Source organism: Petaurus breviceps, unplaced genomic scaffold (assembly GCF_028583685.1).
Source record: "Petaurus breviceps papuanus isolate PSGF00001 unplaced genomic scaffold, PetGlider_PUasm1.0 545, whole genome shotgun sequence".
Lineage (NCBI taxonomy): Eukaryota > Metazoa > Chordata > Mammalia > Diprotodontia > Petauridae > Petaurus > Petaurus breviceps.
The window spans coordinates 2623467-2645668 of NW_027186366.1; the positions used below are offsets into that span (position 1 = coordinate 2623467).

At 47.6% G+C, this 22202-nt stretch overlaps 1 protein-coding gene across 1 annotated transcript in view; it reads left to right on the top strand.

Annotated features, from left to right (window-relative positions):
• Positions 1–22202, top strand: part of AK5 (adenylate kinase 5) — a 234631-nt gene that overhangs the window by 156973 nt on the left and 55456 nt on the right. The window contains exon 7 of the mRNA XM_069102249.1: positions 10995–11065. Coding sequence (XP_068958350.1) covers positions 10995–11065 — 71 coding nt within the window. The remainder of the gene's footprint in view (positions 1–10994; positions 11066–22202) is intronic.

Consider the following 22202-nt stretch of genomic DNA (forward strand, 5'->3'; position numbering starts at 1 on the left):
GAGACAGAGACAGAGAGACAGAGAGAGAGAGACAGAGAGAGACAGAGAGACAGAGACAGACAGAGACAGAGACAGACAGAGAGACAGAGAGAGAGACAGAGACAGACAGAGACAGACAGAGACAGAGAGACAGGGAGACAGAGAGAGAGACAGAGAGAGAGAGACAGAGAGACAGAGACAGAGAGACAGACAGAGACAGAGACAGACAGAGACAGACAGAGAGACAGAGAGAGACAGAAGAGGAAAGAATACAAAAAGAAAGACAGCCCCTGCCTCCCAGGAGCTCCCATTCTGATGGGGGAAGACATGTACAAGAGAGCTGAAAAGGCAAGGGCAGGAGGAGAGGAAGCCCCTGGGGACGCTGCAGAGAAGGCCAGACAGTCGGGGGCAGAACGTGGAGAGCAGTGAGGAATGGGCATGCCACACTGAGGCATTTCTTCAGAATGGAGATTCCAGAGAGAACTCACCAATCAGAGGAAGGGACTACAGCCCTCTTCAAACCTGGGCCAGCTGTAGGAACTGTCAGTGACCTTGTGGATCATAAACATCCAGGGGCTCCACCCTCAGGATTCTTAGAGGAATCCCTCATTGACTGCTCAAAAAACCTGGTCCCTTTGATGTTCTAGATGTGATGAAGACAAATTCATCTTCTGTCTCAACAAAGTGATCCCAAGGCAGCTGCTGGGGTGGGGGCTCCCACATCTGGACTCCTCCAATACAGGGAGATGACGCAAGAGGCATGCATACACTCTCCTATACCTGGATCCCAGATAAGCTCACCTCCTTGTCTTGGGTCTAGGATTGACTCTATTCAATTCACCTCAGCAAACATTTATTAAAACTATGTGCAAAATTCAGTTCTGGGCACAGATGATACAAAGATACAAAAACCAAAATGCCCTCAAAGAGGTGATATTCCAATGACTCTCCAGAGTAATTTCAATGGGGAGACAGCACTAATCACTAGGGGATCAAGCTGTTCCTTGAGGGAAGCTAGGGATTCTACAAGATCCAAGTGAAGAGGGAGGGTGTCCCAGACAGGGGTGTCTCCTGGACAGAGACACGGAGGCAGCCATTCTCTTCTCCCTTTGATGTGGCAGATTTATCCTGCTGGTCAGCCAGGCCATTGACAATGGCTGATTCCAACCCTTAGGATTCCCTTGATTCTGACTGTTTTCACCTTCCCACTCTCTGTGGGCCTTTCACCCATAGCCTCAAGAGCCAGATCCAGTGACACACTCACTTCCCAGAGTAAATTCTAGCAAATAATACTGAAAACAAGTTCTTGGTCTTTTCTCCACTTAAAAATGCATTAGTTGTCCCCAGCATGGTTGGAGAACAGGATATGTACATTTTAGTGGGTGTCTAGCTACTTTACTTGAAAGGCCACTCCTAAATCTAGAAAGAAATGGAGTCATTAATCAAAGAGGGGAGGGGAAAAGGTGTCAGGGGCTGCTTATTTCTCTCCCTTCCAATGCTTCTCGACAAGTAGATGTCACATTGTAGGCAGTCAGGTCACTGCAGATATTATGAAGTATTTCCCATTGCCCAACAATGCAAGAATTGTCGTTCTCTTACCTGCACGTCAGACTTTGAACTCAAAACCTATTTGCAACCAACCAAACCACACACGTTGAGGAAAAAGGCAGATAGATATTCACTCATTATCCTTGGTTATAGCGATATTCTTCGGCTGCTGCTGTCTATGATGTATTAAAAAAAAACACCACCAAACAACAACTTGTCCAAAACAAATTCCACAGCTTCAATGATAAAATAAAATTTTGTATCAAAAGCACTTCTGAAAGGAAAATTAATGTGTTCTTCTTTGCAGTTATTAATTCTTTAGCAAATGTCTTCTCACCTGGCTGCTTCTGACCGCTGCTCCTCTAATCACCCTGTCATAACCTGCAGTGCTAACAGGCAAAACTCAGGAACTGGATGATTGAATTACTTAATTGCTCTCCTATTGTACTTGATGAAAACAAGCAGAAGTGAGCAGTTGTTAATTACCAGAGAGGGTAGCTGTGGCATGAAAGGCAATGGCTTGGTATTTCACCAGCCTCCTGTGAGTAAATGCCCAATAGATATGAGTCATTCTACGTGAGCACCATATGCCAAAAGGGAGGGTATTGTTTGAATCCACAATGTTTACAGGTTTGACCAAGGCCTTTGATACTGTTCATTGTGAGAGCTTATGAAAAATTATGTCAAAATGTGGTTGCCCAGAGAAGTTCATCAGTATTAAATGCTTGCCCCGGGGTTCTGGATAATGGACAATGCTTTCCCAGTCACCAATGGAGTCAACAAGGCTGTGTGCTCACTCCCATGCTTTTTAGCATGATATTTTCAGTCATGTTGTCAAACACCTTCAATGAGGATAAACATGGCATCAAGGTCAGCTGATGGTACATTCTTCAACTTGAAAAGGCTGCAAGCCAAGACTAAAGTGGAGGGAGTGCTGGTGCATGATTTTTTTTGCAGATGATTGTGCACTCAATGCAGCCTCTGAATCCGAGATGCAACAACGTATGAATCCATTCTCTGCTGCTTGTGCTAATTTTGGCTCAACAACACCAAGAAAACACAAGTTCTCCGTCAGCCAGAACCCCGCCATTCATATGCAGAAACATCAGTTAGAGGAAAGGGAGAAGTTCTGCATACCGTGGATGAGCTGACTTGCTTGGGCAGCCTACCTTCCAGGGATGCACACATTGAGAAGGAGGTTTGCCAGAATGAGGTTTGCATTACCAGAGCCTCAGTGTTTGGGAGCCTCCAAAGGGAAGTGTGGAAGAGAAGCGGTATTAGATTAACTATCAGACTGAAGGTTTACAGAGCCATTGTGCTGACCTCATTGTTGTGTGCCTGTGAAACCCAGACAGTCTACTAGCATCAGGCCAGGCAACTGAATTGCTTCCATTTAAATGGTCTTAGGAAGATTCTGCAGATTGCCTGTCTGGATAAGATAGCAGACACTGAGGTCCTTTCTTGAACTAAACTGCCAAGCATTCAAATTCTACTGCAGAGAGCGCAACTCCAATGGACTGGCCATTTTGTTCAGATGCCAAATGTATGCTTACCTAAAAGATTATTTTATGGAGAACTCACACAGGGCAAGTGCTCACGTAGTGGTCAGAAGAAGCAATACAAGGACAATCAAGGTCTCTCTGAAGGACTTTGGAATTCACTGCATGACATGGGAGACACTGGCCCAGACGTGCCCTCATCCAAAAAGGTGCTGTGCTCTGTGAGCGCAAAAGAAATGTGAGATGTGCAGATTCAGAGAATCCACCCCAAATGTTCACATGGACTAATTGTGCCTGAGCATTCTGAGCTCAGGTTGGTCTGATCAGTCACAATCAGACACACTGAAACTTGACATTAGCATGGTGATGTCATTCAAAAATGAAGGACAACAATCAGCCAACCAACTTCTGCCACCTCCTACCTCCATGACCTTGGACAAGCCAGCTCACTTCTCTGGGCCTTGGTTTCCCTATATACAGAATGAGGAGGTTGGACTAGATGACCTGTAGTTCTAGGATGCTAAAAATGACTTGTTTTCATCTTTTGTTAGATTCCTACAGGAAGGAAAATGTATCATTAGGCTAGGTTGGCATGCTTTATGTTATTTCCCTTATTGTGTATTGTATTTACTAAGGCCAAATAAGTTATTTTCACATCTTCCTTAGAAGTACCTACAACCTCTATATCTATGTAGAACTAGAGGTACCTCTAACCACTACCCAGAGAGCAGCACCTGTCACCTCTATATCTCTCTCCTGTAATAGGTGAGCAAGCATTCCACCACCGGTGTAAAGACAAGCTTTCCACACCTTCCCAACCTGCGCTGGTCTTTGGAGTCAAAGGTTCTATTCTGGGCATCTTAGATTCAACATGCCTAACGGGCATCCAGGAAGGAGAGAGCCGGCAGGCAATTTGTCGGTGAAAGGGAGGAGAAAGACAAGATGATCATTTGAAGGTGTAGCAAGGTCAATTCTATAAAAACTGGGTAAACAAGCATGTTTGTAGGCTGCTGGGAAGAGTCTACTAGATAAGCAAAAGAGGGACAGAAAAATGGAGGGAGGAAAAGCAAGAGAGGGAAAGAGAATAAGGAGACAAACTCAGGAGATAGGATTAAGGAATCAGGTAAATACAAAGTGTTGACACTGGCATTAAGAAAAACTGCCTCTCTCTCAAAGAAGAGACTAGATCTAGAGGTGGACAGGCCCTCAGAGGTCTTTTAATACAACCCCTCACTTTACATGTGGGGAAACTGAGGCAGATCGTCCACAGTCACATAGCTTATAAGCGTCAGACTAGATTTGAGCCCAAATCCTCCTGCTTCCATCACTCTATCCACTGTGCCAATGTGTGTTTGAAGAGGTTTCAAGGTATGAATGAGACAGGAAGACAAATTCAAATTCTATCGCAGATATGATCTGTGTGACTCCTGTCAGGCTCAGTTTCCTCATTTGGAATGAGAACAGCAGCTGCACCTGCTTCCTAGGGGTCCAATGAAATAACGATGAAAAGCCATTTCCAAACCTACTGATCTCCCTCTCACAGTGCCGCCGTCATCATGGCGCTGGGGAAGGCTGGCAGAGGATTCCCGGATGGGCCCCCTTCCCCTCTCCCCAGCTACCTTGCCAAGAGGCTGTGACGCTCTCTCCTGCAGCCCCCGGGATTGCCTCCAGTGTGTCCTGGGTGGTGGGAGTTGTCTGCAGGTTGTCTCCTGAGACAGAATGTAAGGATTTAGCACGCGCATCCCTAGGAAGAGGTTATGGAATCCTCGCACTTTCTTCTCTCCACACACTTCCGCCCAGTGCCCAAGCTCCCCTCGGCCACAGCCCCCACCCCCTTGCTGTCTTCTAACCTATGGCTTCTGAATCCAAAACATGTAGGATCCAGTTATTCCCCAGAAGCATTTAAGTCAGCAGGCGGTTGGTAATTAAGCGCTTAGCGTGTCCCAGACAGGCGCGGAGTGCCCGGGATACAAAATCGAGTAACAGGTAAGCTGGGCCCTGGCCTCACAGAGCTTCCTATCTAACTGGAGCATTCCACACTTCAAAGGAAACTGCTGGATGGGGGGGGGGGGGGGGGGGGGGGGGGGGGGGGGGCGGGGGGGGGGGGGGGGGGGGGGGGGGGGGGGAGCGGGAGGAGCCCGTCCGTGAGCTCCTAGAGGCCGAAGGGGAGATGCCACGAGGCTGAAGATCCGCGGGCCTCTGCTTTGGCTGGTGGGCTGCGGAACATCAGCTGAGACCGGCGGCCCCTGGCCAGGAGCCGCGTCAAACAGCTGGGGAGCCTCGAGCGTGACGAGCTCACTAATTGGCCTCAGAACACAGCCAGCAGTCCATATTGTAACGCTAATGACAGAGGAAATGGCTGCTTCTTTTAATAATGCTGTCACCTGATAAGCTCTCGGGAGGGAGGGCGGATGGAGTCGCCTGCTGGAGGAGAAGCCATGTCCTATTCCTGAACTTGACACAGAACCGTCTCCACAGCAAGCACGGAGCTGAGGAGCTGGAATTAGTGAACCAAATGAAAGCAGTGTGGCGCATGGGAAGATCGCCGGCCCAGGGTTCAACACCCACTCATGTTAAGCTGGGCTGTTTCCTCATCTCTAAACTGAGGGCGTGAACTCCAAGGCCACCAGCTCTCAATCCACCCTCCTCTCCTAGGAGAAGGAACCCGCAGGTCAAGGCTCACGGATTCGAGATGGCCGGGACCCAAGAGCGCCATCTCCTTCCCTGCCTCGTTTTACCCAACAAGTGATGCTCTGCCCTCGGCCTGCAGACCTCCCTGGAGGGGCGCCCAGCCCGCTCCACCTGGACAGCTCCAGCTGTGGACCGTTGTGCTCCCTGTATCAAAATCGGGCGCCCTGCCCTCTGGGATCAGGCAGACCAAGCCCAAACCCTCAGTCGTGTGACAACCCCAAGGCAATTATCTTCATCACCTTGAGATAAAAACCCCCGTTCCTCTAAACGATCCTGATAGGGCTGGAGTCCTATCTCCCCTGGAAGAAAGCTGCAGGTGTTTAAAGCGCCGGGCCTGGAGTCAAGGAGACCTGAACTCAAATACAGCCTCAGATTTTCCAGGCTATGTGACCCCGACTTCACCTGCCTCGGTTTCTCCTTCTGTGCAAGCAGAATAAAAGCCCTTAGCAACCACGGTCCTTGTGAAGACTAAACGAGCCAATGTTTATAAAACACTTTGCAAAGCTCAAGCTGTTCTATAAAGACCAGCTCAAATTACTGCTTGATCTGTTCATGATTAAGGATCAGTTGATTACTGATCATCAGTCACAATAAATAGTCCATCTGACGTGCTAAAGGCATCTTTGACTCAGGCCTTTTCTGTCCCAGCCCCCAATCGGCCTTTGTACAAGATTTCAGGACAGGCAGACACATGGAGAAACTTTAGGCTGCACCCTAGTTTAAATAGGATTGGGCCATATCTGGGGTGGTTCATCTGTGAACATCTCTAGCAATTTTCACATAAATCTCATTGCCTGGACCCAGTGAAAATGCAGGAAGAAGTTTTGTTACTACAAAATATCCCCTGGTCTAAGGAGATGGGATTAGGAAGGGAAAGGACACCCACAGAGAAAGGAGAAGCATAATGGGGAAAGAGAACGGAGATCTGGGAGGGAATAACCACCAGAGAACCGGACACCCTTCATTCATCCAGATATCTGGAGCACTTGAGGAAGGCCTCCCACACACCTAGTGCACATCTTTCGCTAAGCTTCTGAGAAGATGTGGACAAGAGCTACACAGAATGAGTGGCATTCAGCATCTGAGGAGGGACTGTCCACACTGAGGAGATCCCAGAGCTCTTGGATTATTGGATTGAGTTCCGTCTCACTGGATCTCCCACACACATATCTATACCCGCCTAAATGGTCTCCCAGCTTAGCCATCTTCCATCTATCCACTACCAAAACAAAGTCCCACAGGCACAGTCTGACAAGGAGTGTGCCTTTCTTAGGTGGTGGCACCCAGAGGCAGGAAGACCTGCATTCAGATCTGGCCTGAGGCCTTTCCTAACTGTGTGACCCTGGGCAAGTCACTACACTTCTGCTGGACTCCATTCCCTCATCTGTAAAGTAGGGATACTCAAAGCACCTGCTTCCCAGGATTGTTGTGAGAAGCAAATGCTATAATATTTTTAAAGTGCCTGGAGCAGAGTAAGCACTTTATGCATGTTAGCCATTATTGTTAGCCTGGGCTGTTTCCTCGTCTTTAAACTGAGGGGGTGAACTCCAAGGCCACCAGCTCTCAATTCACCCTGCTCTCCTAGGAGAAGGAGCCCGCATTATTACTACTTCTGGCTGTGCAAGCCTAGGCAAGCCAGTTCACGTCTGTGCGTCTCAGTTTCCTTATCTGTAAAATGGGGACGATCATGACATATACCTCTCAGGGCACTATATCAAACAAGGTAATCATGGTAAAACAGAAGCGCAACAGTGCCTGGCACACAGCAGGTGCTGAATAGTTATTTATTGACTCTCAACTGCCCAAAGACCCTTACTGGTTCCCTGTTACATCTAGAATCAAGCACAAATCTGTGTCCGGGCTTTCATTTTCTTCTCTGTCTTGTACTCTGCATTCTCTGCATTGCAGACAGACAAGATGACTAGCCATTGCTTCTACTCAACATGACATCTCCCATCGCCATACATTTATACAGTTCACTGCCAGGCGCTCCCTCCTCATCTCTGACTCTCAGAATCCTTAACTTCTGTCAGGGCTGAGACCAGGTACTACATCTTCAGTGAAACTTTTCCTGACCCTTCTTCCTCCCTGCCACTCCCCGCCCCCCATACACACCATGGTCTAATAGAGACAGAGCTGGTCTCTTAGCAGGAGTGTGCTGGTAAATGTTTAACAACTAGCTTTCTTTCCCACCTCACCCCACCCAAAAAAAAACCCACAACACACTTTTAAGCTTAATTTGCCTTATTCCCCTGTTCTCCATCACTTTTTTAAGTCTGGACAGTCAACAGAAGTCAATCCCTGCCTTGTAGTCTTGACAACATGGAGATGGGGATGGAGATGACCTAGAGGGAGAGCCTGCCTCTGAATCAGGAAGACCCCGAACCCCGTCCTCCCTGTGACACCCACTGGCACATGTTGTTACCGGAGGCAGTTCCCCACAATTGCAAATTGCAGAGAAGAGGCCAAGCTGCCTCAGTCTGGGTGGAGCTCCCAAGTCTAGCCCCATCCTCATCTCTGCCACAGGGTGTCCTTCCTTGAGGACATCATCATCAAGGGAACAGGAGCCTCACACCCATCTTGTTTTCCCCCCAGTGCCTAGCATGGTGCCTGGAGAAGTAGTCAGTACTTTAAATGTAACCAGCAGGAAATGTAGGAAGGACAAAGGATTTCTTGGGCTCTTTGCAGGAAGTCTCAAGGTAGCCTCCCAGAGAAGGTCCCACGGAGGAGGGCCAGGAATTTCACCTTCTTCCCATAGAATCTTTGTCAATTCTGCTCATTTTGCAGTGATGCCAAGCCTCAGATCTGCCCTGACCCAGTTCTTAGCAAGGCCCCTGACCTGGCCTGGGCAGTATTCATTTGGAATCCTCTTTTCTGGGCTAGTTAGGTGACGTATTGCTCTCTGCAGGCTAGACTCATTAATGATGATTAATCAGCCATACACAGAGGTCTCATCATGAAAATTAGTAGTTTAATTTTGGTCCTTGAGGATTGACACAAACAGGTTAATGTAGTCTGAAACCCTGGGTAAATGACTAAGAAGTCTTATTCTGGGACAAAAGTAAGTCAGTGGATGAGGGGAGATGCTTCAGATCTCAGGACCCAAGGTCCTGGGGCCTAGGGGTGGGGAACACGGAGGAGACAGAGACCCTGGTGAAGCAGGAGGCTCCTCAGTGCTGGGGGGCGGGGCACCAGGCATGGCTGAGGTAGGGAGGGGCAGACAGGTGGGCAGACTGGCTTACTCATTCTTGCTCAATAGTACTTGAGTTAAATTGTTTCTACCTGGGATTGCTGAGGCCACGTTGCCCTAGGACAGAGACCTGGTCATTCCACTCTGGTTATGGTCGCATCTATATCAATACATTCCTTCAGTCCAGGTTCAGCCCCATGCTTGGAGATCAAGGTGCCATACACCCTGAGCAGCTCATTCCCAAGGGGCCAGAATGAGAAATTTGGGCTAAACATGAACTCTCCATGACACCAAAACCAAGAAACTTGGCCTCAATAAGAAGTTAATGTCTAGACAGGGTGGTGGCAGAGTCCAGAGCTACAAGGTCTAATTTGTGACATTTATTAAACACCAACTGTGTGCAGAGCACTGTACTAGGAAAAAGAAAGAGACAAGCATTTTTGAATGTTCAGGACTGGGCGAGGCCCTTTGTAGATAGAATCTCACTAGATCTACCAGGCATCTGGAATGATACAAAGGTAGATATGATGAGCCCCCTGCCCTCATGGAGCTGACAATCAAATAAGAGACAGGCAGAGACGGCTGTGAGAGATGCTATCACACAGGAAGCCCATTGGAGAGGTATGTACAATGTCATGGGCAAAGGATCACAGGCTTGGCACCTGAAGAGACCCTGGAGCTCTAGTCCAACCCCCTCATTTTACAGGTAAAGGCAGTGAAGTGACTTGCCCAAGGCCACACAGCTTATGTAAGCAGCCGAACCAGCATTTGAACCCAGGTCCTGACTCCAAATCTGCTCTTTCCATTGTACTGCCCTCCCTCCATAACCGAAGGTCATTCTGACCATCTGGGGGAGATGAGGGAAGGTCCAAGACAGGGCATGATATTTCAGTGGGACTTTGAAGGATGGGTAGGATTTCAAGAGAGAAAGAGAAAGAGGATACACCCAAGAGTGGGAAGTGACTACTCAGCCATTCCCAAATTCCCTGCACTGTCTTCCCCTATCAGACTGTAAGCTCTATGAGGGCAGGGCTCATCTTTCTCTCTCACATGTGTATCCCTGGTGCTGCTTTAAAAATGCCTCTTGACTGACTGACCGAACTCCAGTCACTGTCTTCATCTCTCTCCCACTGAACTTTTCTCACTTTGTAATCCCCCCAGAGGCTGGGAGCTGAGCACAAGGCTTCACCATTGGAACAGGAGCTCCTTGGGGAAGGGACTGTCTTTTTGTCTCTGTATCCCCAGCATTTAGCTGGCATCTGGCACACAGAAGGTGCTTACTAAATGCTTCATCCTTTAGTCACTCGTGCGCCAATGTGCATGTTCAGTGGGCAGAGAGGTCTGGTTTGGCTAGAGTTTAAGAGGGAGCCCTAGAAAGGTAGTGTGGCGCCCTATTGTTGAGGGACTCCAGTGCTAGGCAAGGGCCATCCACCTTGTCAAGTCTAGACCCTAAGACCACAAAACTGGCCTCATCTCATCAGATGCTGCACCCACAGGCAGCTCTGGGTCTCATCATCTGCCCTGCAGCTAAGCCCTCCCTGATTGATGGCGAGCTCATGAAGGGCAGGGACTGTCTTGCTTTTGTATCTGTATTCCTGGTGCTTAACACAGTGCTTGGCACATAGGAAATGGTCAATATTGGCTTTTTCATTTATTCACTCAGCTTCTGGTCCTGTTTTCTACATGGGCTCCTAAGCTAGCTGGGCTGGCATATGACTCCCCTGGGGTCTCTACCCCATCCCATCTGGCTGCTGCTGGAGGCATTCCCATCCTTCCCAGAGAAGGGAGAGCTTGACCAGCCACCATCAAACAAAAACATAAAAATGGTTTCTCCACTTGTGCCAGACCAAGCTGGGCCTGTTGGGGGGATGGGATGGGGGAGCTGGATCCCCCTCATGGAGCTCTCTCTGCACACTCATTGATCATAGGCAGTTTCTACAGCTTTTCCTCAATTAACCAGACTTACTAGAAACATGGACAGAAATCACAGTGACCTAAAATGTCACCTTCAGAACCTACACAGAGGCAGACACAGTCATAGATGGTCCCCAAAGCCACACTAACCTCTCTCTTCCTTTTCTAACTAGGGCCAAGTGACTTTGACCTCTGTATGGACACTGGAGATGGGATCAATGCAGGGTCTGACTTGGAGGACCAGGTAAGAGCAGCTTTCCACAGCCACCCTTTGTCTCACTGTTGGGACTCTAGCCCTAAGAAAGATGCAGCGAGCCCCTAGTCTTCCGCGTGAACCAGACTCTGGGAAATATTGCCATGGGGAGGGGGAGGCAGGAAATGGACACAAGACCCACTCTGAAGCGTAAGCTGCCTTGTGAACATGCTCCATCATGTTCTCAAGTCTTGACCATCCACAAAACAATAACTTGTCGAGTTTGCTGAATTATGAGGTACAAATGTTCACACTGAAAAATTCACAGTTGTCTCTCCTGAGAGGGTAACAAAGAGCTGGCTCCAGCACCCTGCCTGCCTTGACCCTTGGGCAGTCAGTGAGGCCAGTGAACCCCTCTCAGAATAATGCTTTTAAGGGCATGAAACAAAGCACAAAGGATTACCAAGGACACCAATTCTGCTGAAATAAGGATGTAATTTTTCCCATCCAAGTTCACAGGCCCCGAAACCTAGCCAGGCACTTAAGAATCCCTGGTCTAATGGCCACTCTTCTTCAGGCAGGTTAATAACAACATTTTCTGTAGCTCTTTCCGGACATCCATCACCTTGTAATGATTTGTGATTTGTTTATAGCTATAGCTAGAAATTATTCACACACCCTTAATAGCAGGTTAGGCTATAATTGAGAAAGATGCACAGGTTTAAGATATGGGAAATAAAATTGAATTTTCTCAGCAAACAATTCTCCCAGGTCTCAATCTCTTGTCATGACCCATCAACTAACAATTATTTATTGGGCCTAAGAGGAGTAGTGAAGGAGAGAAGCAAAGAAGATCTGTGCATTTTGTGTTTGGGTAAAGCAAGTGAGACCTCTGAGGGCAGCCACTAACTAGGAATTTGGGAGCCGAGATAAGGGCACAGAGTGATTAGCACGAAGCAGCCCCTTTGTTGGGGGAGAGGGACTCTACCACGTGGTGGTAGTGGGGGGGGGTAGGAAGAAGGGTGTGATGGAAACCCCAGGATGCCAGAGAAAATTGTGGAGGCTGGAAGAGACTGTGAGAGGGGCGGAATAGGGCAGAGTGGGTCAGCAGAGAGCAAGGGAGGGGGGCTAAGCAGCGGGGAGAAGGTTCGCTCCCTGTCTGCCATCAGGTAACTTCCTATTTTCACCTGTTTTTCTTACTAACAAGGTGCTAAACCCTAAAGGTTCCAGGATGCCAAAAGGACTCCAAGAGCTATTTCACCCTCTAAATTCAGTCCCTGGAGCAAAGCTCCCTCAACCCACCCTAGTTATGGTTCTGAAGTAGCTGAGTACAATAGTGTTGAGTGAAGGCTTGGAGCCCTGAGTTCAAATCCTGCCTTAGACACTTGCTTAGCCGGATGGCCGTGGCCAAGTCCCTCAGCTGCAGTTGTAAAGTCTATAAAGTATCTAACCCTAACTCCCTCGCCGGCTTGTTGTGAGGATCCAAGTGGATCCTATTTATAGAAGACTTTGCAAAATGTTAGATATGATTATGTGGACCCTTTTCACTCTACACAAAGATCTCTTCCTGGCGGCACCTTCCCTAAGCTCAGCCTCAACTGATCCAGTCTATAGCTGTTTGTGCCGAGGTATTTGCATGTTATCTCCCCCGTTAGATGGGGAGCTTCTTGAGGGCAAGTCTGGCTTTTACATTTCTCTGTATCCCCAGGGCTAAGCACAATGCTTGGGACACAGTAGTTCCTTAATCAGTGTTACTGACTTACTGACTTTGGCTTTGGGTAAAGTCAGACAATGGGTGAATGATCTCTTGCTTCTGATACTGCCTGAGTCGGAAGCATTCCACATCTTTATCAGGGTTTCTTGGCATGGGCTATAAGCCAAACAAACATTTTTCTTAGTCCTTTTTCCAGTCCCAACCAAGGCTTGGTTATTTCAAGTGGCTACTTACCGGCACCTAAAAGTCATGACTGGTTAGATAGACATTTATTACTTCTCTGTTTCAAAAGGTAGGACAAGGATAGAGTCAGAGAAAATCCACGGACTATTACAGGATCCAGTGGGCAAAGTGAAGTTGAAGGTCATCCATGGGGTGGGTGTGAGCGGGCTGCACCACAACACCCACCCAAAATGGCACAGGAGAAGTGGTGTTAGAAAAGCGATCATGGGAGAAATGTGGGACCAGATCAGGAAGTGGGCCAGTTGGGTGACAGGAGTGAGGAAAGCCCATGTGTCCAACCACTGTCCATGCAATGTCAGGAGCCCCAAAGGAAGGCTCCCAAAGCCCTGGGGAGCTCCCCCTACCAGGGAAGGCTTTATCAGAAGATATGGACAAGAGCTGAGCAAGACCGAGAAGTCGCAGATAGCTGTGCTCTTCATTACTGGAGGAAGGACAGACTCATAGTTTTGGGACCCCAGAGACATTGTCTTACTGAAGTAGATCCATGATACTCACAGAATCGCAGGATTCAAGGGAACTCAGTGGCCCTAGAGTCTGATCTGTACATGAAGAGAATTCTTACCGCAACATGCCAGGTAAGTGGTCATGGGATCGTGTATCTTAAGCTGGAAGGGACTTCTAAAGAGGTTCATCTAGCCCAGCCTATACATTCTACAGAAGGAGAAACTGAGGCAAGGGCAGTGAGGTTCTTTAAACCCCCAAATCTTCAGGCACTGCCCTTCTTTCTATTTGGGAGTGTTTTTAAAAGTTCTATTGGTGTGTTTTGTTTTTACATGATATGTACAGATCACCCCAACTCCTGGAAAGTTCTCTTGAAACAGAGTAAAACAGTTAGGTGAAACTAACAATGTAATGACCTCATCTGAAAGTGAAAGCAACGCTCCCCGCCAGCCACACCCCCACCTCTCTATTTCAATTGTTTTTTTAACAGAAATTTGTTTTCTTTCCCTCCCACCTCCCATGCCCCTGGAGAAAGAGAGAGGGAGAGAGGAACACAGACAGAGGGAAAACCAAGAACAAATCCCTTGTAACAAATTGGCAGGGCTGAGCCAAACAAGCCCTGGGCACTGGACGGTGCGTCTTCACCCGGGCTCATTGTGTCGATCTTAGTTCTTGGAGCTTCCACGCCTTTTCTTTGTGCAGAATCGTTGCTGTTGTATAGCTTCTTCTCCTGGTTTCGCTCCTTTTCATCTTTTTTCAGGTTATAAAATCGTCAAAATTATTTGTTTTTGTAATACTGAAGTTATTATATAAGCTGTTCTTCCGATTGCTCACTTCATTCTTCATTGGCTTATGAAAGTCTTTCCATGTCTCTTCGAAATTCAGTTCAAATTACCTACTATGTGCCAGGCACTGTGCTAAGCCCACAAAAAGAAGCAAAAGACAATCCCTGCCCTCAAGTAGCTTACAATTTAACGGGGGAGACAACGTGATAGCAACCACATACAGAGTGAGCTCTATGCAGGATAAATAGGAGACCATCAACAGAGGGAAAGCACCAGAATAAAGAGGGGCTGGGAGAGGTTTCCTGGAGAAGGTGGGGTTTTAGCTGAGACTTAAAGGAAGAGAGGGAGTTCAGCAGTTGGAGAGGAGCAAGAGCCTTCCAGGCCTGGGGAACGGCCAGAGGAGATGCCCGGAGCCAGGGGAGGGAGGGTCTTGTTCATGGAATAACCAGGAGCCCAGTGTGTCCCTGGATGAAAGTACATTTGGGAGGGAAGTTTAAGGAGAGTGTGAAGGGAGGCAGGGACTGGGTTATGAGGGGCTTTGAATGTCAAATAGAGCATCTTTTGTTTGCTCCTGGAGAAGACAGGGAGCCCCTGGAGTTTACTGAGAATGACGCAGGTCAGACCTGCGCTTGAGGAAAACCACTTTGGTGCCTGAATGGAGGATGGACCTGGGTGGGGAAGAAACGTGAGGTCCCGCAGAGGCCATTGCAGTAGTCCAGGTGTGTGAAGATGTGGGCCTGACCCTGGGCACGGCAACGTCAGAGGAGAGAAGGGTGTGTATTTGAGAGATGCTGCAAAGTAGAACTGGAGGGATGGATCTGGAGGGTGAGAGATCGTGGGAAGTCCAGGGAGTACTGGGATGATGCGATGCTGTCCTCTACAGTAATAGGGAAGGTGGGGGCGGAGTGGGTAAAGGACTATGAGTTCTGTTTTGGACATGTTGGGTTTAAGACGTCTACTGGATATCCAGTCCGAGGTGTCTGAAAGACAGTTTGAGATGTGAGACTTGAGATGAGCAGAGACTGGGGCAGGAAAGGGAGACTCCACAGAGATGGTCATTAAATCCGTGTAAGCTGATGAGATCACCAGGGAAGCAGGACAGAGGGAGAAGAGGAGAGGACCCAGGAAAGAGCCCTGTGGGGCACCCATGGTTTAAGGGCACGGTCTGGAGGAGGAGCCAGCAAATGAGACAGAGAAGAAGCAGTTGGAGAGGGAGGACAACCAGAAGAGAATAGTGTCCCCAAAACCCAGGAGTAGGAGGGGGCCACCAGCTGGGCACATGTTCTGTGGAGTCCATGCCAGGCAGAGCTACTGATGGAAAGTGGACTTACCTGGGAAATCCTTTCTCTCCATACAGTAGCGAACTCTGTCCCATTCACACACCACAACTTAATCGGTTATCCCTTAATTGACGGCATGCCTTTATTTCTAGGTTTTTTTTTGCCACCACAAAAAGAGCTCCTACAACTAATTTTTTTGCATATAGGACCTGTCTCATGTCTTTGCTGCTTGGCCTATTGTCTTATCTGTGCTATGGTAGGGTTAACATTATGTCCTAGAGCCCAAACCACCCATGAAGATCCCACCCGATGCGCGCTGACCTAGTCTCTCCTTACGTGGGATTAAACCTGCCCTGGGATTTGGATTGGCTCCGGGAGCTCAGGTGCTGGCATTGACGTGGATTCCTAGTCACCTGAGAGCATAATACAACACAATCCACTCCTGAGCCAAACAAATCTCAAAGACAGCCTCAATCGCTTTTAAAGAGAAACTCTCCTAACATGCCTGAGCTGGTGGTGGGAAAAGTCCCCATCAGAGCAAGCAAGGGGGACTTTGGTAGATAATTTCGTGCCCACCACAACAAGCCCTCCCCATCTTATACTGGTGAAGTCAATGTTCTGAGCCAGGGGTTGGTCGATCCCTATTAAAGTTATCTGATTAGATCTAGCCCAGTTTTCTAACCTATCGATTTGTTTTTGGGTCTTGGCTCTAATCCAGTGCATCCATGATCCCCCTCTGGCCTGCATCATCCACCCATCAACGAGGCTGATCAATGCCTGGAGGCACCAGACACCGTTAGGTGTTGAGTATACAAAGACAAAAGCCCTTTTCCTCAAGGAGCTTATATTTGAGTGGAACAGATAATCGATCAATAAATAGTTATTAAGTATTTACTATGTGCCCGGTACTATGCTAAGTGGTAGGAATACAAATATGGGAGAGAGAAAAACAAGTCCGTACCCTTAAGAGAATGGGAAAAGACAGTGCACAAGGGAAGCCAATGGGGGTCAGGAAAGGAAGATGTGGGGCTTCCTGGAGCTCAAGGAGTACAGCTGGTGAGGAGCAATGAAGAGGGCTGGCCTGGCTTGGGGAGAGCCTCCAATCAGAGGGGCAAGGGGTGTGAGTACCAAAGCTGATGCAATCTGGAAAGATGATGCCTATAGAAAGAGGAATGGCCCCTAGTAGGTCCCCTGCTCTCTTGGAGTAGAAGAAACATCTTTATATCCTGGAGAACTTTTTCACAACTCTCTTCCTCTTCTTTCTCTTCTCTCTCTGTCTCTGTCTCTGTCTCTCTCTCTCTCTCTCTCTCTCTCTCTCTCTCTCTCTCATAATGATGGTATCTCATTTGTTCATTTTTGTTTCTGAAGCATAAAGGAAGCCTTGTGTTGGGAGTTCTTAATCTGAGGTTTGTGAACTTAAAAAGAAAATTGATAATGTATTTCAGCATAATTCATTTCCTTTGCTATCCAATCTATTCTTTATGTATTTTAAAATGTTTTCCTGAGAAGAGATCCATAGGTTTCATCAAACAGCTGCCCAAAAGGATCTATGGCACACACAAAAAAAAGCTGCCCTGTGATTTTATTTACGTTAGTTGATATGCACAAAGTATGTCTTTTTCAGAGAGGGCACGGTGGAGGGGCAAATCAGGAGAAGTTGTGCATATAGGCAGATAGCCCTTGAACAGAATTTTGAAGGAAATGAAGGATTCCAGAAGTCAGAGGCAAAGGGGCAGGTGCATATTCCAGGTTGAAGGGAGAGCCAAGGCCAAGTAGACAGAAATGCTGCTACATGTGTGAGAATAAGATCAGTTTCCCTCCCTCTGACATTTATGAGCTGGACACCTGCTAGAAGTCACAAAGCCCGTACAGGACAGCAGGAGAGTGGGCAAAGAGTCAGGGTGGGCCATCTGGTCAACCCTCTGCCAGGAACTAAATGGAAAGACCAGTTCTGTGTTTTACCACAATGGCACACCTTTGGTCACCTTCACGCCCACCTCTAGGCTCATTGAGGCTCATCTTCTCCCTGTCCTTCCATCAACTGGCTGGGCAACATTGACTTGTCATTTGCCTTTGTGGACCTCAGGGTAGTCCCCTGTAAGGTGCAGTGGGGAAAGAAAGAAGTAAAATGACTGTAGCAGGTAGCCTAAATGTTTCCTTCCAGCACTCATCTTCTCAGATCAGGTCAAGGCAGCATGGAGCTGGCCTCGGCATGAGCAGCACCTGGGTTTGTGTTCCACCCCTTATACACACTTGCTGTGCAAGCAAGCTTTTTAACCTCAGTGTCCCAAGCAACTCTCAAAGAATTAAGTCACAGAAAAGGACCAATCTACACGAACAAAGAGTTTCTTCATCTGGGAATTTCCTATACCAGTGAAATCATGGTCTAGTCCTAATCCTCATGGGTAGGGAAAGGCAACAGGAATTTTCCCTGGGCACTGTAATTTAGCTGGGTACAGACAGCACTTGTATCCCCAGCATAGAAACAAAGGCATTTAGCACCAAGTTAGCAAGACCAGCTAAAATAGAAAGTTACCAGATGGCACCTGCTTCCTCCCACCACCAGCTGCACTCCAGGTGAACCCTCTTCCCACTCCCACCCCACAGTCTCGATGTGCCCGTGTATCTCTGTACACACACACACACACACACACACACACACACACACATACACACACACACACACACACACACACAATCATTAAAAAGCTACTTAGAGAGGCAGCTAGTTGGCACAGTGAGTAAGAGCCCCGGCCCGGAGTCGGGAGGACCCAGATCGGTTCAGGCCTCAGATACTTAACACCCACACAAAAAAATTGGCCTTGTAACCTTGGGCAAGCTACTTAACCCCAATTGCTTTAAAAAAAAAAGCTGCTTAGAGGGCCTGTTTCAGGCTGCTCACCACGAGCATGTTTTTTGAAGCTTATCCAAGGTGTGAAAAAATGCCTGTTTATGTCTTTGAATTTGGCAAAAACACATTTGAGTTCCTCCAAAATGTTCTTAAAGCCCCAGCTGTCCCCAAAGGCAACAAGCCTCAAATGCCACAATTTAATAGCTTTTGAACCTGGGATCTTCTTCAGAGTTGGGGCATGCTGTAGCTTTCCAGTGGGTCGATCAGACTTCCCTTCTGAGCGCTATCTGGGCCAGGTGGACAGGGCCAGATGTAAGAACCACATTTGTCTCATATGCCCACATAGAACAGCATGGATACATGACAGTGTCAGCTTTCTTCCAACAGGAAAGGTGAAAGCAAGGGAAGAAGAAGATAGACCATAGGAGGAGAAGTAAGCTTTCCATTGAACATTTAAAGCTAAAATCATCTGTCGCTGTCTTCAGCAGCTGGCCCATCCTCTTTGTCTTCAATAGCCTTTGGGAATTTGGGTCAACTTATTCTGAAAGCAGAAATGCAACTCCCATTTTTAAAATAGAGACAGAGAAAGAAAAATAGATAAATGAAGAGGGGGAGAGAGACAAAGACAGAGACACTGAGAGAGAGACAAAGATGGGGGGACAGAGAGAGAGAGAGAGAAAGAGAGAGACATGGTTAAGGACATCTTTTCGCCATTCTTGACAGCTATATTAGGAATATTCTTTCATTTTCAGAATAAATGCTCATTATTTAGCCATGAAGCTTTATCACTTATAATGTTGCCTTTGGCCCAGAAGTTTAATATAATTTCACAGCATTTGGGTCACATAAAAGTAAATGTCTCTTCAGGGTTCATGTATATTGCCTTCTGTCAGAGAGAAATTCTAAGGAAATTGAATACCAAAGAAATATTTCCAGACAGAAGTTATTACATTTGGAGATCCAAACTCATAATTGTATCCCAGTGTGGGCACTTCCTCCATCAATACAACTAGGCAATTTGCCGGGCATAGGATGTAGGGTGGAAGCTGGAAGGGGCCTCAAAGGTCATTCAATCCAGCCCTTGCAGACAAGGAAACCAAAGCTGAGAGTGGGAAATGACCTGAGGCAGAAATTGAACTCAGCACCACCTGGCTCCAAGTCCAGTGCTTCATCAACTGTGGAGAGCCAAGAAGTGAAGTGACCACCTATGGTCACCCTGGTTAGTGTCTATCGGAGACAAGTCTTGAGCCCAGGTCTTTGTCACTCTGAGGCCAGCCCTCCCTCTAGCCCAGTCAGTCAGCGTACATTTATAAAATGCTTCCTATGCTCCAATCACTGTGTTAAGGGCTGTGCACGTGCACACACATATGCACAAACACACACACTCACATACATACACACAGTCACACACAATCACACAGTCACACACACACATATACACATACTCACACAGTCACACACACTCACACATACAGTCACACCCACTCACATACAGTCACACACACAATCACAGTGACACACACTCACACACAGTCACACAGTCACATACACACGGTCACACACTCACATACACACAGTCATACACACTCACACACACTCAGTCACATACACAGTCACACACAATCACACAGTCACACACACAGTCACATACACACAGTCACACACACAATCACAGTGACACACACTCACACACAGTCACATACACATACACACAGTCACACACTCACATACACACTCACACACACTCAAACAAACAGCCACATACACAGTCACACACAGTCACACACACAGTCACATACACATACACACAGTCACACACACAATCACACAGCCACACACACTCACATACTCATAGTCACACACAGTCACATACACACACATACACATAGTCACACACACTCATATACATACACACAGAGTCACATAAACATACACATACTCACACATACACACAGTCACACACACAATCACAGTCACACACTTACATACACACAGTCACACCCACTCATACACACTCACACTCAAATACACACAGTCACACACAGAGTCACATATTCACACACATTCACACAATCACACAGTTACATATACACAGTCACACACAATCACACAGTCACACACACAATCACACAGTCACACACTCTGACACACACACACACACTCACACACTCACAGCCTAAAAGCTAAGAGAGCTTCCAACCGCACACCATCTATAAGTAAAATCTTCATACAGCTTTAAGGTTGAAAAGCACTTTACACATACATTCTCTCCAAGAATCCAGGCCTCCAGCACACATTCTAATGGGAAACAGTTTGCTGCCTTTTAATCATAGGATGCTCGGTTTCAATAGGAAATGACCCTGAGGTTGAAAAGAATGGGGGAATCGATCCATAATAAAATGAACTCTTCCGAGCACTGTTCTCCCAGTGCCCCTGTGGCTTAGTCATAAGTGTGATCACATACATTTTAGAGATGAGGACCCTGAGGTCAGAGTGGGTCACCCAGTCCTACAGACTGGAGCTGGATTCTCTCCGGACCCCAAGCATGACCACCTGCCTCCTTTGCCAGCCTGCCTCTCACAGGGCCAAGTCTCAGGCCAGGTAACTGCTCTATTTGCTCCTTTCTTTAGAAACTTGAAGACTGGTCAGACTTGGTAATTGTCTGCCTGGGTTTTAATGGTATTCCCGCCCCACCCCGCCTTGGGACTGCTTGGAGATCTTGCTCTTTTGCCAGAAAATATAAATCTGATACCTATTTAGATAGAGGAGTAGAATAAGGTATGTGGTGCAGGGTCAGAGGTTCTCACCCATATGGAGTGACTAAGGAGAGGCTCACAGGACCTGTGTTCTGCCACTTACTGCCTGGGAGAGCCCCCCGTTTCCTCATCTATAACATGGGGGACCCCCCTCCAGCTCTACATCTAGGGTCTTGGGATCTGAGAGCCCCTTGGCATTGTGGGATTCCATCAGCACCAGCCACACCACCCAACTTGGAAGACATGCCAGGCAGTCACATGTGTCCTGACTGCTGTTCTGAAATCTCTGAGCCTCTAGCCATTTCTATTGACTTCTATCTTTTCCATGAAGGCATACCGGATTGTTTTTACTGAAAACCTAAGTGGGAAAACTCATGTTAAATTGACTAAATCACTACTCAGAGCTGTTCATGGTGGAAAGTTATTGATTCCATTTCACACATGGCTAGTTTGACATCATTTGTCACGGAATTATTCATCGTAGTTAGGAACTGTATCTCGAAGGCTTCTGGGTTACCAGTCAGATGAAAAGATCCTCTCTCTGAAGCCCTTTGCACCATTGATTTAGTGAACAGAAGTCAATCTCCACAATGGAGCAGGAACTCAATCTTCTCCAACCTGATGGCCTGGAGTTACTTGCATGTGCTTGGGGGGAAGGGAGGGACTCTCTTGGGTCCTTGTGTTTGTTGCTAGTGTACATGTGGGGGTTTAATTTCCATAATACGTCCCAGTTCCTCTTGGGAGTACATTGAGAACCTGTAGAGGTGGTCTGGCGGTCTCTGGACAATGAGGGAGCAGGACTGGAAAGATAATGTGGCTGGAGCGAGGCCTGGGTCAGCCTGGGGGGGAGACTCTGATCCACTGACCTCACAGGGAAGAGCAGGACAGCAGTGGATGGGCAGGTGAGGAAGACGCCACCGGAGCCTGCTCTCAGTGAGTCTCTGAGCCACAGGGGTGAAGGGACTGTTCCCTAAGAGGTTGTGGTTGTGGTGATTGTGGTGGTTGTTGTGTGGTTGTAGTGGTTGTGGTTGTGGTTGTGATTGTTGTTGTGTGGCTGTGGTTGTTGTGTGGTTGTGGTTGTGGTTGTTGTGTGGTTGTGGTTGTGATGGTTGTGGTTG